At 37.2% G+C, this 12,411-nt stretch overlaps 1 protein-coding gene across 1 annotated transcript; it reads left to right on the top strand.

The window, feature by feature from the left end:
• The first annotated feature begins 10,052 nt into the window (after window positions 1-10,052).
• LOC108282931 (olfactory receptor 10Q1) lies at window positions 10,053-11,009 on the top strand. The gene is given in 1 exon segment (XM_017498984.1): window positions 10,053-11,009. A coding segment is annotated over 1 exon segment (957 nt).
• Window positions 11,010-12,411: the final 1,402 nt, after the last annotated feature.

A 12,411-nucleotide genomic window follows, 5' to 3' on the forward strand; every position in this document is an offset into this window, starting at 1 on the left:
CCACCAGAGTCAAAAATAATATTAAAATTTCTGAAAACCAGAAATATAATTAAAGCCACAGTGATTACTGATGACTAAAATCAGAAAACTATGAAATATTGAAAAACAGAAGTAGTCAAGGCTGGGTGTGGTGGCTCATGCCCGTAATCCTACCCAGCACTTTGGGAGGCCAAGGCTGGTGAATCATGAGGTCAGGAGTTTGAGACCAGCCTGACCAAGATAGTGAAACCCCCATCTCTACTAAAGATACAAAAAATTAGCCAGCCATGGTGGTGTGTGCCTGTAATCGCAGCTACTTGGGAGGTTGAGGCAGGAGAATTGCTTGAACCCACGAGGCAGAGGTAGCAGTGAGCCGAGATAGCACCAAGATTGCTTGCACTCCAGCCTGGGTGACAGGGTGAGACTCTATCTCAAAAAAAATTGTCAATGAGGATAAGGATTTCAATCCCAGTGGAGAATGAGGAATTAACTTCCCCAATAGTGACAGGAGACAGGAAGTACGTTCCCCACAGGTAATAGAAACATAATCTGAATGATAGAAGCTGAAAGTACCATGACTACTTAGTTTGGATGTATTCAGAAATAATGTGCTTGCTCATGGCAAAGGCAGCAAGCAAATGCACTCGAATGAATGATAAGTAAGCCAAGCCACACACTTCATGGGACCTTAAATTATAGATATAAATAGGAACATAATATTACATTATAAATGCAGTATCCATAAAAACAAGGACTCCTAATACAAAACTACATAACAGAGAGGGGATCTCCCTGTGGACTCCAGATGGTGGTTGTCTGTGATTGTCACATGAAAAGTTGCCCACTAAATTTGTTCCAGTTTATTAACTCAGGAAATTTTTCTGAAATTTATTTTTAGTTGGATTTGGCTTATGGAAAGCCACTAGGGAAATTTCTTCTCTTTGGAGACTCATTTGTTAAAAGAGACATCATATAGGTCACAAAATTATGTGGAGAAATCAGGCTAAATCAGAAAATCGCCTCTGAGTAGAAAGGAGAATGCAGAAAAGGAGCCTGGTGTTCCCATTCAGGAGACTGGTTTAGGATAATTCCATGGTATTCTTACTTTCTTGATATCCTTCTTTCTCTTACTATATCCCAAGCACAGCTTTCTAAAAAACCTCCCGCTTTTCCTGGACATCAGCCTACTCTTTCCCTTTTCATTATTATTACTTTTTTTGATCTTGCTATGTCACCCAGGCTGGAGTACAGTGGTGCAGTCTTGGCTCACTGCAGCCTCCTCTTCCTGGGCTCAAGCAATTCTCCTGCCTCAGCCTCCTGAGTATCTGGGATTACAGGCGCCTGCCACCACACCCAGATAACTTTTGTATTTTTAGTAGAGACAGGGTTTCACCATGTTGGCCAGGCCAGTCTCAAACTGCTGATCTCAGGTGATCCATCTGCCTCCGCCTCCCAAAGTGCTGGGATTACAGGCGTGAGCCACCACACCCGGCTGTCTTTCTCATTCCTATGTAGATGTTTCAACTTTCTGTTCACTTGTTAAAATGTATCTAGAAGATTTTAAACATCAAGCGCCCATGTATTCTTACTGCATTTTATCCTCTAAGAACATCATATATAAGGCAGAAAAGCATTAACTCATTCTGAATGAGTTCCCTTAATCATCTATGGCAGAAACTTTCAGCTTTCTGAAAAAAAAAGTTTGCCTGTATAAATTTGCTTCGATGGCTGATGAAATGAATTGCAAAGAAGAAACCATCTTCAGACACTTTACTTTTTACCAACTAATTGACTATTCTTTTTCCTAACCGATATCAACTTACAGTGCATAATACTTTATAGCAAGGGTAGGCAGGTTAGACTTAAAGTTAAAATTCAGCCTCATTTTTACTGCCATTTAACAAAGAATATGTTTTATGTTTTTAAGAAAAGAAAGAGAGAGAGAGAAAGGAGGGAATAAGAGAGGAAAGGGAGGAAGGGAGGAAGACACATTATGTTAAAACAACTGATCTGGCCCATGATGCCTAAAATATTTACAATCTGGCCCTTTATAACAAAAGTTTGCTAATCCCCGCCTTCAGCTGTAGGGAATACTTAGGTCTATTGAAGAATAGTTGAATAACTCAAATAACATAATGGATTGGGTATCCACACTTCCCAGATGAGGAAAATGAAGCTTTGATTGTGGCTTACCCAACAGAGCCCAAACTCAGGTCTTAATTTTCTAGATCCAATATGTTTCAGCTTAATCTCAATGCCACCACCGACCAGCTGTTTGATCTTGGACTAGATACTTAATCTCTTAGGACATCAGCTCTTTATTTGCAAGAAACACCTGACCCATAGCGTTGCTCTGAAGTGTAACTGAATTAACACATAAAGATAGCTTACATACTGCCTAAATATCATAACGTAACTTATTATTATATTTGAAATGCTTTTCACAGCATCTAAACAGCCTTTTATGAAAAGCTAGTTGAACTGTGTGAGAAAGAAAACATCATTTCATACAAAAATAAGTTTTTTTAAAAGAGTTAAATTTATACATATTACTCATGTGTAATACATAATTCTCAGAGGCTTTTAATGCTAATATTCATTGTGGATAACAAAGGGATAGGATTTTTAGTGTTTCTCAAATGTGCTTGACTACCTATATATGCATCTTTGGATCTACTTATGCTTTTATTTGTTAATCTATGTATCTATAGATCTATCTCTCCATTTATCTATCTATCTGTTGATCTATCTTTCTATTTGCAAGGAGTATTTTATATCTGTTTTTCTAAAAAGATAATTTAGAAACCCTTAATTTAGAAGAAGTTTTCCCAGATTTCATTAAATGTCAGATCACCTTTATATGATTGAGGACAAGGACTATTTTTAATATAATGTTGTTTCATGTGGCCCCACAGAGCTGAGAATATGATTTCAGCATATTACAGGTGCACAATAAAGGCTGGCTAGCTTCCTTGCTTATCTGCTTGCTCACTTGTCGGCAATTAGCCTGATGCAGGGCTAACAGTCTTGTAATTGAGATAAATGCAGAGTTCCACAGTAGTTCATAGGAGGAATGCCTTATCCTGAAGGTGAGGGGAAGATGAGAATTAGGGATGCTTTCTAGATAACTGATTTTTGAGGTAAGTTCTGAACTGCAAGCTGCAGAAATTAACTAAGAAAATGAAAGAATAAAAAGGTTGTCACACTGAGGGATTTTCCATGATTTCAAGGAAATAAGATAGTATTCAAGTGATTGGAGAGGGTAGGGGGCTATGAAGGGGTAAGCCCCTATTGAAAGCTAAACATGCTAAGTGAAATAAGCCAGTCACAAAAAGACAAAAACTATATTATTCCACTTATCTGAAGACTCAAGAGTAGTCAAAATTATAGAGACAGAGAGTAGAACAGTGATTGCCAGAGCTGGGGATAGGGAGAAATGGGAGTCATTGTTTACAAGTTTAGAGATTCAGTTTTGCAAGATGAAAAGTGTTCTGGAGACAGATGGTGGTAAGGTGATGGTTGCACAGGAATATAAATGTACTTAACACTGCTGAACTGCACTTAAAATGATTCAGATGGTAAATTTTATGCTATATGTATTTTGCAATAAAAAATGTTTCAGGGAAAAAAAGCTAGGCACAGCACAGGGCACTTTCCATATATTTTTTTTTTACTAATAGTCACACTAACTCTGCAAGATAGCTAAGAAAATTGCTTTGTAAGCTTTATTTACTAAGTAAATTTCCCAAGGCCAGAGACCTGGTGTGTGGCAGAGTCAGGATTAAAACGCAGGTGGGAAGATTTTAAAGCCTGTAAGTTTTCTTGTGGGAATGCTTAACAAGAAATTCCCTCACAGTGTCAGTATCTTTAGAGTAACACTGAGGCAGGAGATCTTTTTGGAGGCTTCTCAGCTCTCCCTTCATAGACGATGGCCTCCCTCTCCTACAAGTTTAGACCCAGACAGAGTTTGTGTATTTGTGTCAGACACTACAACAGAATTATTCAACTAGTCGTCTTTTCTGTGCATAGCTCTGCGATATCTTGACTAAATTGCAAAGCAATTGATATATGTTAAAAGTGCAAAATCCAAGAACCAAAGATTTCAAGGTGGATTCTACCTTCTGATAATTAAGCTTGCTGGAATGAGGTTTTAATTTGGTCCTTAACTATACAGTCTTCTATTACCTTTAAAATTTCAGTTTTTGAGAATATACATTTTGATTATCCAAAATAAATTTCAGTTTATAGTAACAGAAAAATAATGTCAAAACAAATATTAGCCCATTATTCCATAGCTGAGGATATTTGAAAAACAGTAAGTGTTGACATTTAGTGGATGCTTATAGGCACTAGCTTTTTTTAAGTGCCTTTTGTTTTAATCATAACATCACAGAAACTCTATTGGTAAGTACATTTATCATTCCCATATTATAGATGAGAAAATTGAAGTATAAAGATTTTGTGTAAAGTGTTCAAGATTACTTTGAACACAAGTAGTCTGATGACAAAGAGCTCTAAACCATTCTGTTATGCTATCTTGACTTTACTGTGTATTTAAGACTCATATATTCATGGATATTTTTGTTTTATGGAACTGTCTCTCTACTCCTGCACTTAATTTTTATTTCTGATGCCATTATAATGCATTATGTATTCATGAAATATTATAATTTATGCAAGTTTTTTAGTACAAGTTTCACTTTTGTTCTTTTTTTAACATCTTTCTTAAGATCTTAGTCTCATTTAACATCTAAATGAGCATATATCTAAATATTCTTATTTAACATCTATTTATTCCCATTTGATTATTCTTCCAAATAAACTTTAAAAGCACTTTATAAAGTACATGTGCATGCACATGCACAAATTATCTTGAAATTGTTATCAGACTTTCGGCAAAATTGTGTGTTATTTTGAAAACACATAATATTCTTAAAATACTGAGTTTTACCGTCAAAAAAGCTTTAACAATTGCTTAAATTTCTATTAGTTATTACATGTTATATTTATTGATATTTTATATTTGTGTGACTTTTGCTATTGTATTTTTCTAACTAGTTACTGCCAATATGGGGAAAAACTGTTGTGTTTTACATATAGTGAAAGCCCTTTTAACCAAAGTAGCCAGGGCTTGATCAATTAATTGAAAAAGCAGTTACAAGGAAATTAATTTTTTTAATGTATACATTATAAAAATTTTCATTTAACTTGAAACATATAAATGAACATTTTTAACCCTAACCTTCTGATGAATGACCAACGCTTTCTGTGTATGTTTTTTGTGTGAGATGATTATTGCAAATTAGTTTTCTTTCTTTTTTTTGTAATTTTATTAATATCACTTTTTATTATATTCTCCTAGACTTCAATTTTTCTTTTATCTGTTTTATGCTCTCTCATTTTAAAACTTTATATATATATACATATATATTTTTATTATTATTACCACATTTTAGGTTTTGGGGAACATGTGAAGAACATGCAAGATTGTTGCATAGGTACATATATGGCAATGAGGTTTGTTGCCTTCCTCCCCATCACCTATATCTGGCATTTCTCCCCATGTTATCCCTCCCCAACTCCCCACCCCCCACTGTCCCTCCCCTAGTTCCCCCCAACTGACCCCAGTATGTGATGCTCCCCTCCCTGTGTCCATGTGTTCTCATTGTTCAAAACCTGCCTATGAGTGAGAACATGCAGTGTTTGAATTTCTGTTCTTGTGTCACTTTGCTGAGAATGATGGTTTCCAGGTTCATCCATGTCCCTACAAAGGACACAAACTCATCGTTTTTGATGGCTGCATAGTATTCCATGGCGTATATATGCTACATTTTCCCTGTCCAGTCTATCATCGATGGGCATTTGGGTTGGTTCTAGGTCTTTGCTATTGTAAACGGTGCTGCAATGAACATTTGTGTGCATGTATCCTTATAATGGAACGATTTATAAACCTTTGGATATATTCCCAGTAATGGGATTGCTGGGTCAAATGGTATTTCTATTTCTAGGTCCTTGAGGAAGTGCCACACTGTCTTCCACAGCGGTTGAACTAATTTACACTCCCACCAACAGTGTAAAAGTGTTCCTATTTCTCCACATCATCTCCAGTATCTCTTGTCTCCAGATTTTTTAATGATCGCCATTCTAACTGGCATGAGATGGTATCTCAATGTAGTTTTGATTTGCATTTCTCTAATGACCAGTGATGATGAGCATTTTTTCATATGTTTGTTGGCCTCATATATGTCTGTTCATATCCCTCGCCCACTTTTGAATGGGCTTCTTTGTTTTTTTCTTATAAATCTGTTTTAGTTCTTTGCAGATTCTGGATATTAGCCCTTTGTCAGATGGGTAGATTGAAAAATTTTTTCCCATTCTGTTGGTTGCCAATTCACTCTAATGATTGTTTCTTTTGCTGTGCAGAAGCTCTGGAGTTTAATTAGGTCCCATTTGTCTAGTTTGGCTTTTGTTGCCAATGCTTTTGGTGTTTTGGTCATGAAGTCCTTGTCTATACCTATGTCCTGAATGGTTTTGCCTAGATTTTCTTCTGGGGTTTTTATGGTGTTAAGTCTTATATTTAAGACTTTAATCCAACTGGAGTTAATTTTAGTGTAAGGTGTCAGGAAGGGGTCCAGTTTCTGCTTTCTGCACATGGCTAGCCAGTTTTCCCAACACCATTTATTAAACAGGGAATCCTTTCCCCATTGCTTGTTTTTGTCAGGTTTGTCAAAGATCAGTTGGTTGTAGATGTGTGGCATTGCCCCTGAGGCGTCTGTTCTGTTCCATTGGTCTATATCTCTGTTTTGATACCAGTACCACGCTGTTTTGATTACTGTAGCCTTGTAGTATAGTTTGAAGTCAAGTAGTGTGGTGCCTCCAGCTTTGTTCTTTTTGCTTAGAATTGACTTGGCTATGCAGGCTCTCTTTTGGTTCCATATGAAGTTTAAGGTGGTTTTTTCCAGTTCTGTATTCCCAAATCATTGTCTACAATTTGCAATATCAGTGTCTTTAAAGACTCTTATGAAACAAAATGCATGCTACATTACCCAAGATTTTTATGATTTTTTCCCTCAAACATATATAGTAGCTCTGCCCATCTTAGCTAATTCATCAGTAAGTTATTTGTTTGCAACCAATTTTTGTCAAATAATTTCAAAATATTTACATTGATATCGATTGAAAGAATCCTGTAACGTTCATAATTCAATCATGTATACAACATTTCATGCATTATTAACTTCTCCAATATTAAAAGTACTTGGTGTATGTATGTATTGAGCCAGAGTTTTTCTTTCATTGCCCAAGCTGGAGTGCAATGGTGCAATCTTGACTCACTGCAAACTCTGCCTCCCAGATTCAAGAGATTCTCCTGCCTCAGCCTCCCAAGTAGCTGGGATGACAGTTGTGTGCTGCCATGTCTGGCTAATTTTTGTATTTTTAATCGAGACAGGGTTTCACCATGTTGGTCAGGCCAGTGTCAAACTCCTGACCTCCAGTGATCTGCTCACCTTGGCCTCCCAAATTGCTGGGATTACAGGCATGAGCCATCACTCCTACTGGTTTATTGACAGTTGGAAACAAACACAGTTGACTTCACAAGCAAAAATCTCAAATGGTGGGAGCAGAAGTGTTCAGATGTACTGGAGTGAAATCTTCTTGTTTAGAAGTGGGTATCCTGATGATACCCAACAGACAGTATGTTCCATAGAGGGAAAGAGAACAAAGTGACTAAATGGAAATTGGTTAATTATTGATCATCTTAAGAAATTTCCATATTATTTCTAACAAATTCTTAGTTGTCTTGAGGTTTTCATAAGGACAGTTAGGTATCTACCATATTTATTTGTTGGAGGACATGGCATATTTCATTTTGTAGAACTTTCTGAAAAAATATTGAATAAAAGAGGTAATAGCTTTTTCATGGTGCTATTTCTTGCCTCTTAATAACATTCTTTTGCTTCTTAAATCAATCTGAACATCTTTTTATAGGAGATATACGCCTATCAATATTTATTTTAGTAATTGATATGTTTTATTCTGCTTCTGAAAACTTTCTTAAAAATATTTTTGTTCTATATAATTTCTTATCCATTTTTGTTTGCTTTTTTTTCTTTTGAATAATAGCTTCATTCTTTTTTTTCTTATTTGGGGGAAAAGATAGATAGATAGATACATACGTACATACATATATATTTGAAAAAGTACATGCTATTTGTGCTTACTATTAAAGGAATTAATATTAAAAGTTAAATAATATAAGTAGAATAAATTTTTCTACAAGTATCCACATCGAAGTAATACTATAATTTATACTGAATAATTTCTTAAACAGTTTGGAAATTAGCACAATATCACCTATCTTCTTCCCTACCCATTCTTCATACTTTTCAAAATCAGTTGATATTTTAGATTCAGATTACTGTTAAAAACTGTTTTCCTATAATGCATTTTTCAAAAACTTTACTTGAAATTTTTGTTTTTTTACAAAACAATATTTATTTGAAATAATTACTCAGATATAACTATGTTTTACTATGCTTTCATTCTTCACTTTTCTTTTGTATCACAAATACCCAATATTTAATTTTAATTTTGATTTTTTTAACCAACTAAATTTTTTAAGTTGTTTTCAGCATAGATATAAAGGACAGAATTCCAGAGTATTGGCAAATCTCAAAAGTTCCAACAACTCAATTGAGCATAGGATTCCTTGATCAGAATGCTGTATTTTTCTTAAAACATTTTGGATAGTAATCTATCATCTCCTAGGTTATGTCATAAAACAGATATTTTAGATAAAAACTTTGCCTGAAAGTAATTACATTTTAGAAAGCAGAGATTTTATTTTTTTCTGCTATGGAATTTTTAGTTTCCTCATCATCTTTCCTTATCTCAGCTAGCTCCACTCTTTTGACTGCCTGTCAAGCATCTAAATACCCTTACGTGTCAATCTATTTGAATTTCAAACGTTGGGTTGACAGTCGAAGTCTTACAGAAAATACTTTAATAAATTAAAATAAATACATAACCTATGTCAGAATAAAATAGCAATAAAGTTGTGTTCCCAGTCCTCTATAACACCAAAACACTGAGATTAATAAGAATGATTGAATCATCTAATATTTTATCTATAGATGTTTACCATTCTGTAACTAGGAAACTTTAGCAGAAACAGAGAGCTAACCCATAAATTTATGTTTGTTACATTTACATTTTATTGTGTATATTTAAGGTATACAACATGATGTTTTGATATACATATACGTGGTGAATTGTTTAGTATATTCAAGCAAATTAACATATCCATCATCTCACATAGTTAGCATTTTCTTGCAGTAGGAACAACTAAAATCTACACTCTTAGCAGATTTGCAGTGCATACTACAATTATTAACTCTAATTCTCATGCTATGCATTAGATCCTGGACTTATCCTACACACCTGCAATTTTGTACCTTTTGACTTACCTCTCCTACCTCCTCTCCCTCACTTCCCTAGTAACCACTGTTCTACTCTTAAACTTATTTTAAAGTGTAATGCTTGAAGCACTTTAGAAATGTTTCTTTCTCTTCAAGAAAATACAGATGAAGATTTACGAAGAAAATCATTCCATGTGTTTAATTACAATTAGAGTATCAGGTTGGGCTCAGTGACTCATATCTGTAATCCCTGCATCCTGGGCGGCTGATGCTAGAGGATAGCTTGAGCCCACAAGTTTGAGACCAGCCTGAGCAAGAGAGAATCCATCACTACAGAAAAATACAAACATTAACTGGAATAGTGGAGTGTGTCTGTAGTTCTAGCTATTCAGGAGGCTGAGATGAGAGAATCACCTGAGCCTGGGAGGTAGAGGCTGCAGTAAACTGTGATCACACCACTGCACTCCAGCCTGGGTGACAAAGTGAAACCCTGTCTCACAAAAAATAAAATAAAATAAAAGGAATCTCAATGACAGTTAGGTAATTCCCATCTCAGAAACAAAGTCCTACAAAGTCCTTCCTCTTTATTTTACTCAGGCAATAAAGCAACTCAGCCAAGGAGGGCTCTGTGCCTCCTATCCTTTTGCACAAGACATGCTTGCATGGAAACCTGTCTTCAACCAGTCCGGCTCCACGGAGTTTGTGTTCCGTGTGTTCACCACAGTTCCTGAATTACAGTTTCTTCTCTTCCTTCTCTTCCTCCTTCCCTACTTAATGATCATCTGTGGCAACACAGCCATCATCTGCGTGGTATGCACACACAGCGCCCTCCGTACCCCCATGTATTTCTTCCTGTCCAACCTGACCTTTGCAGAGATCTGCTACATCACGGTTGTTGTGCCCTTGATGCTTTCCAACATTTTTGGGGCCCAGAAGCCCATTCCATTGGCTGGATGTGGGGCCCAAATGTTCTTCTTTCTCACACTTGGTGGTACTGACTGTTTCCTCTTGGCGATCATGGCCTATGACCGCTAAGTGGCCATCTGCCACCCGCTGCACTACACCCTCATCATGACCCGCCAGCTGTGCGTGCAGATGCTGGGCGGGGCCGTGGGCCTGGCCCTCTTCCTCTCCTTGCAGCTCACCGCCTTAATCTTCACCCTGCCCTTCTGCGGCCACCGCCGGGAAATCAACCACTTCCTCTGCGATGTGCCTCTGGTCCTGCGCCTGGCCTGCGCTGGCATCCGTGTGCACCAGGCTGTCCTCTATGTCGTGAGCATCCTCGTGCTGACAGTCCCCTTTCTGCTCATCTGCGTCTCCTACATGTTCATCACCTGTGCCATCCTGAGCATTCGTTCTGCCGAGGGCCGCCGCCGGGCCTTCTCTACCTGCTCCTCCCACCTCACCGTGGTCCTGCGGCAGTATGGCTGCTGTGCCTTGGTATACTTGCGTCCCCAGTCCAGCTCTTCTGTAGAGGAGGACCGCCAATTTGCCCTTGTTTACACCTTTATCACACCATTACTCAACCCTTTGATTTACATCCTTAGGAACAAGGATGTCAAAGGTGCCCTGAAAAAAGTGATCAGTACCAAAGGGACATCTGAGTCCTGAAGGCTCAGAGAGACTGAAAGGGGCACCTGGGCATGTGACAATGGTAAAACTCTTCCATACAAATGCTAGATTTACCTTTATTGTCTCACAATTTAGACTTTCATCAATTCTCTGTGCCTGATGCACTTAGTTGCTGCAGATTATTCTCATTTTTTTAAAAAGTCTCCTAAAACCTTAAAATTCCCAAAAGTGTATTCACTTAACTCCAAATTTGTAGATTTACATTTCCTCTAAAACCATATACAAAAGAAAAAAATTATTTTAAGAAATTGTCTCATGTGACTGTCAAGGTGAAGACAAAAAGGGGCCAGGTATGGTGGCTCATGCCTGTTATCCCAGCATTTTGGGATGTCAAAGTGGGTGGGTCACTTGAACCCAGGAGTAGTTTGAGACTAGCCTGGGCAACATGGTGAAAGCCTATCTCTACAAAAAATATTACATATATATATATAGGCTGGTCATGGTGCCACATACCTCTGTGTGTGTGTGTGTGTGTGTGTGTGTGTGTGTGTGTGTTAGCCAGAAATGGTGCCACATGCCTGTATTCCCAGGTATTTGGGAGGTTAAAGTGGGAGGATCACTTGAGCCTAGGAGGTCAAGACTTCAGTGAACTGGGATTACACCACTGCACTCCAGCCTGGGCAACAGAGTGAGACCCTCTCTAAAGTAAATAAATAAAAGTAAGAGGAGTTGTTGGAGTGGGTTTTGTTGTCCTGTAAGGCATTTACCTCAGGAGATGCCACTAGAGAAAGAGTTAATCTTAGTCAAAGGTGAAGTGGCTGCTTTACTGGCAAAAGACTCACCAGAATTCAGGTGTTCTATATTCTCAGCTTCATCAGAATCATCTCATATGTCCCTGTTCCAATTTTCTAGAGCCCATTTCTTCTCAATTCATGCCCTCACTTTAACAGTACACATCTTGCAAGGATGGGAATTTGATATACATTGTAAATCACCAATTCACAGCATAAGATTCTATATTTGGTTATCAGATATCTCAGTTCTACCACTACAGAAGATATGGGTCTTTTTTAGGACAGACATACAAGTTTTTCACATCATTTATGCAGTTCTTGATCTTAGAATTTGAACTCTTGAACTCTTCTTTTCCACTTGGTCTAGTGCAATAATGTAATAGAAGCAGGCAGTCAATTTCACTATACTCATTAGTTTGACAAAAGAATGTGAAAGTATTATATACTCATTCACCCAGAACTTTGCCTTTTATAAATATCTGATTGGATGTATCCAATAGTGATATTTTGCATATCTCTATCGCCACATCACGCCATTGACCTTTAGTGCTCTCTCTGCTATCCAGTCAGATTGGAGAACTAATTTTATAAACCCCATAATCAACTCAGAAATCTTATCCCTAAGATTTTGTTCCTCCAGAACTACT

Source organism: Cebus imitator, unplaced genomic scaffold (assembly GCF_001604975.1).
Source record: "Cebus imitator isolate Cc_AM_T3 unplaced genomic scaffold, Cebus_imitator-1.0 Scaffold253, whole genome shotgun sequence".
Lineage (NCBI taxonomy): Eukaryota > Metazoa > Chordata > Mammalia > Primates > Cebidae > Cebus > Cebus imitator.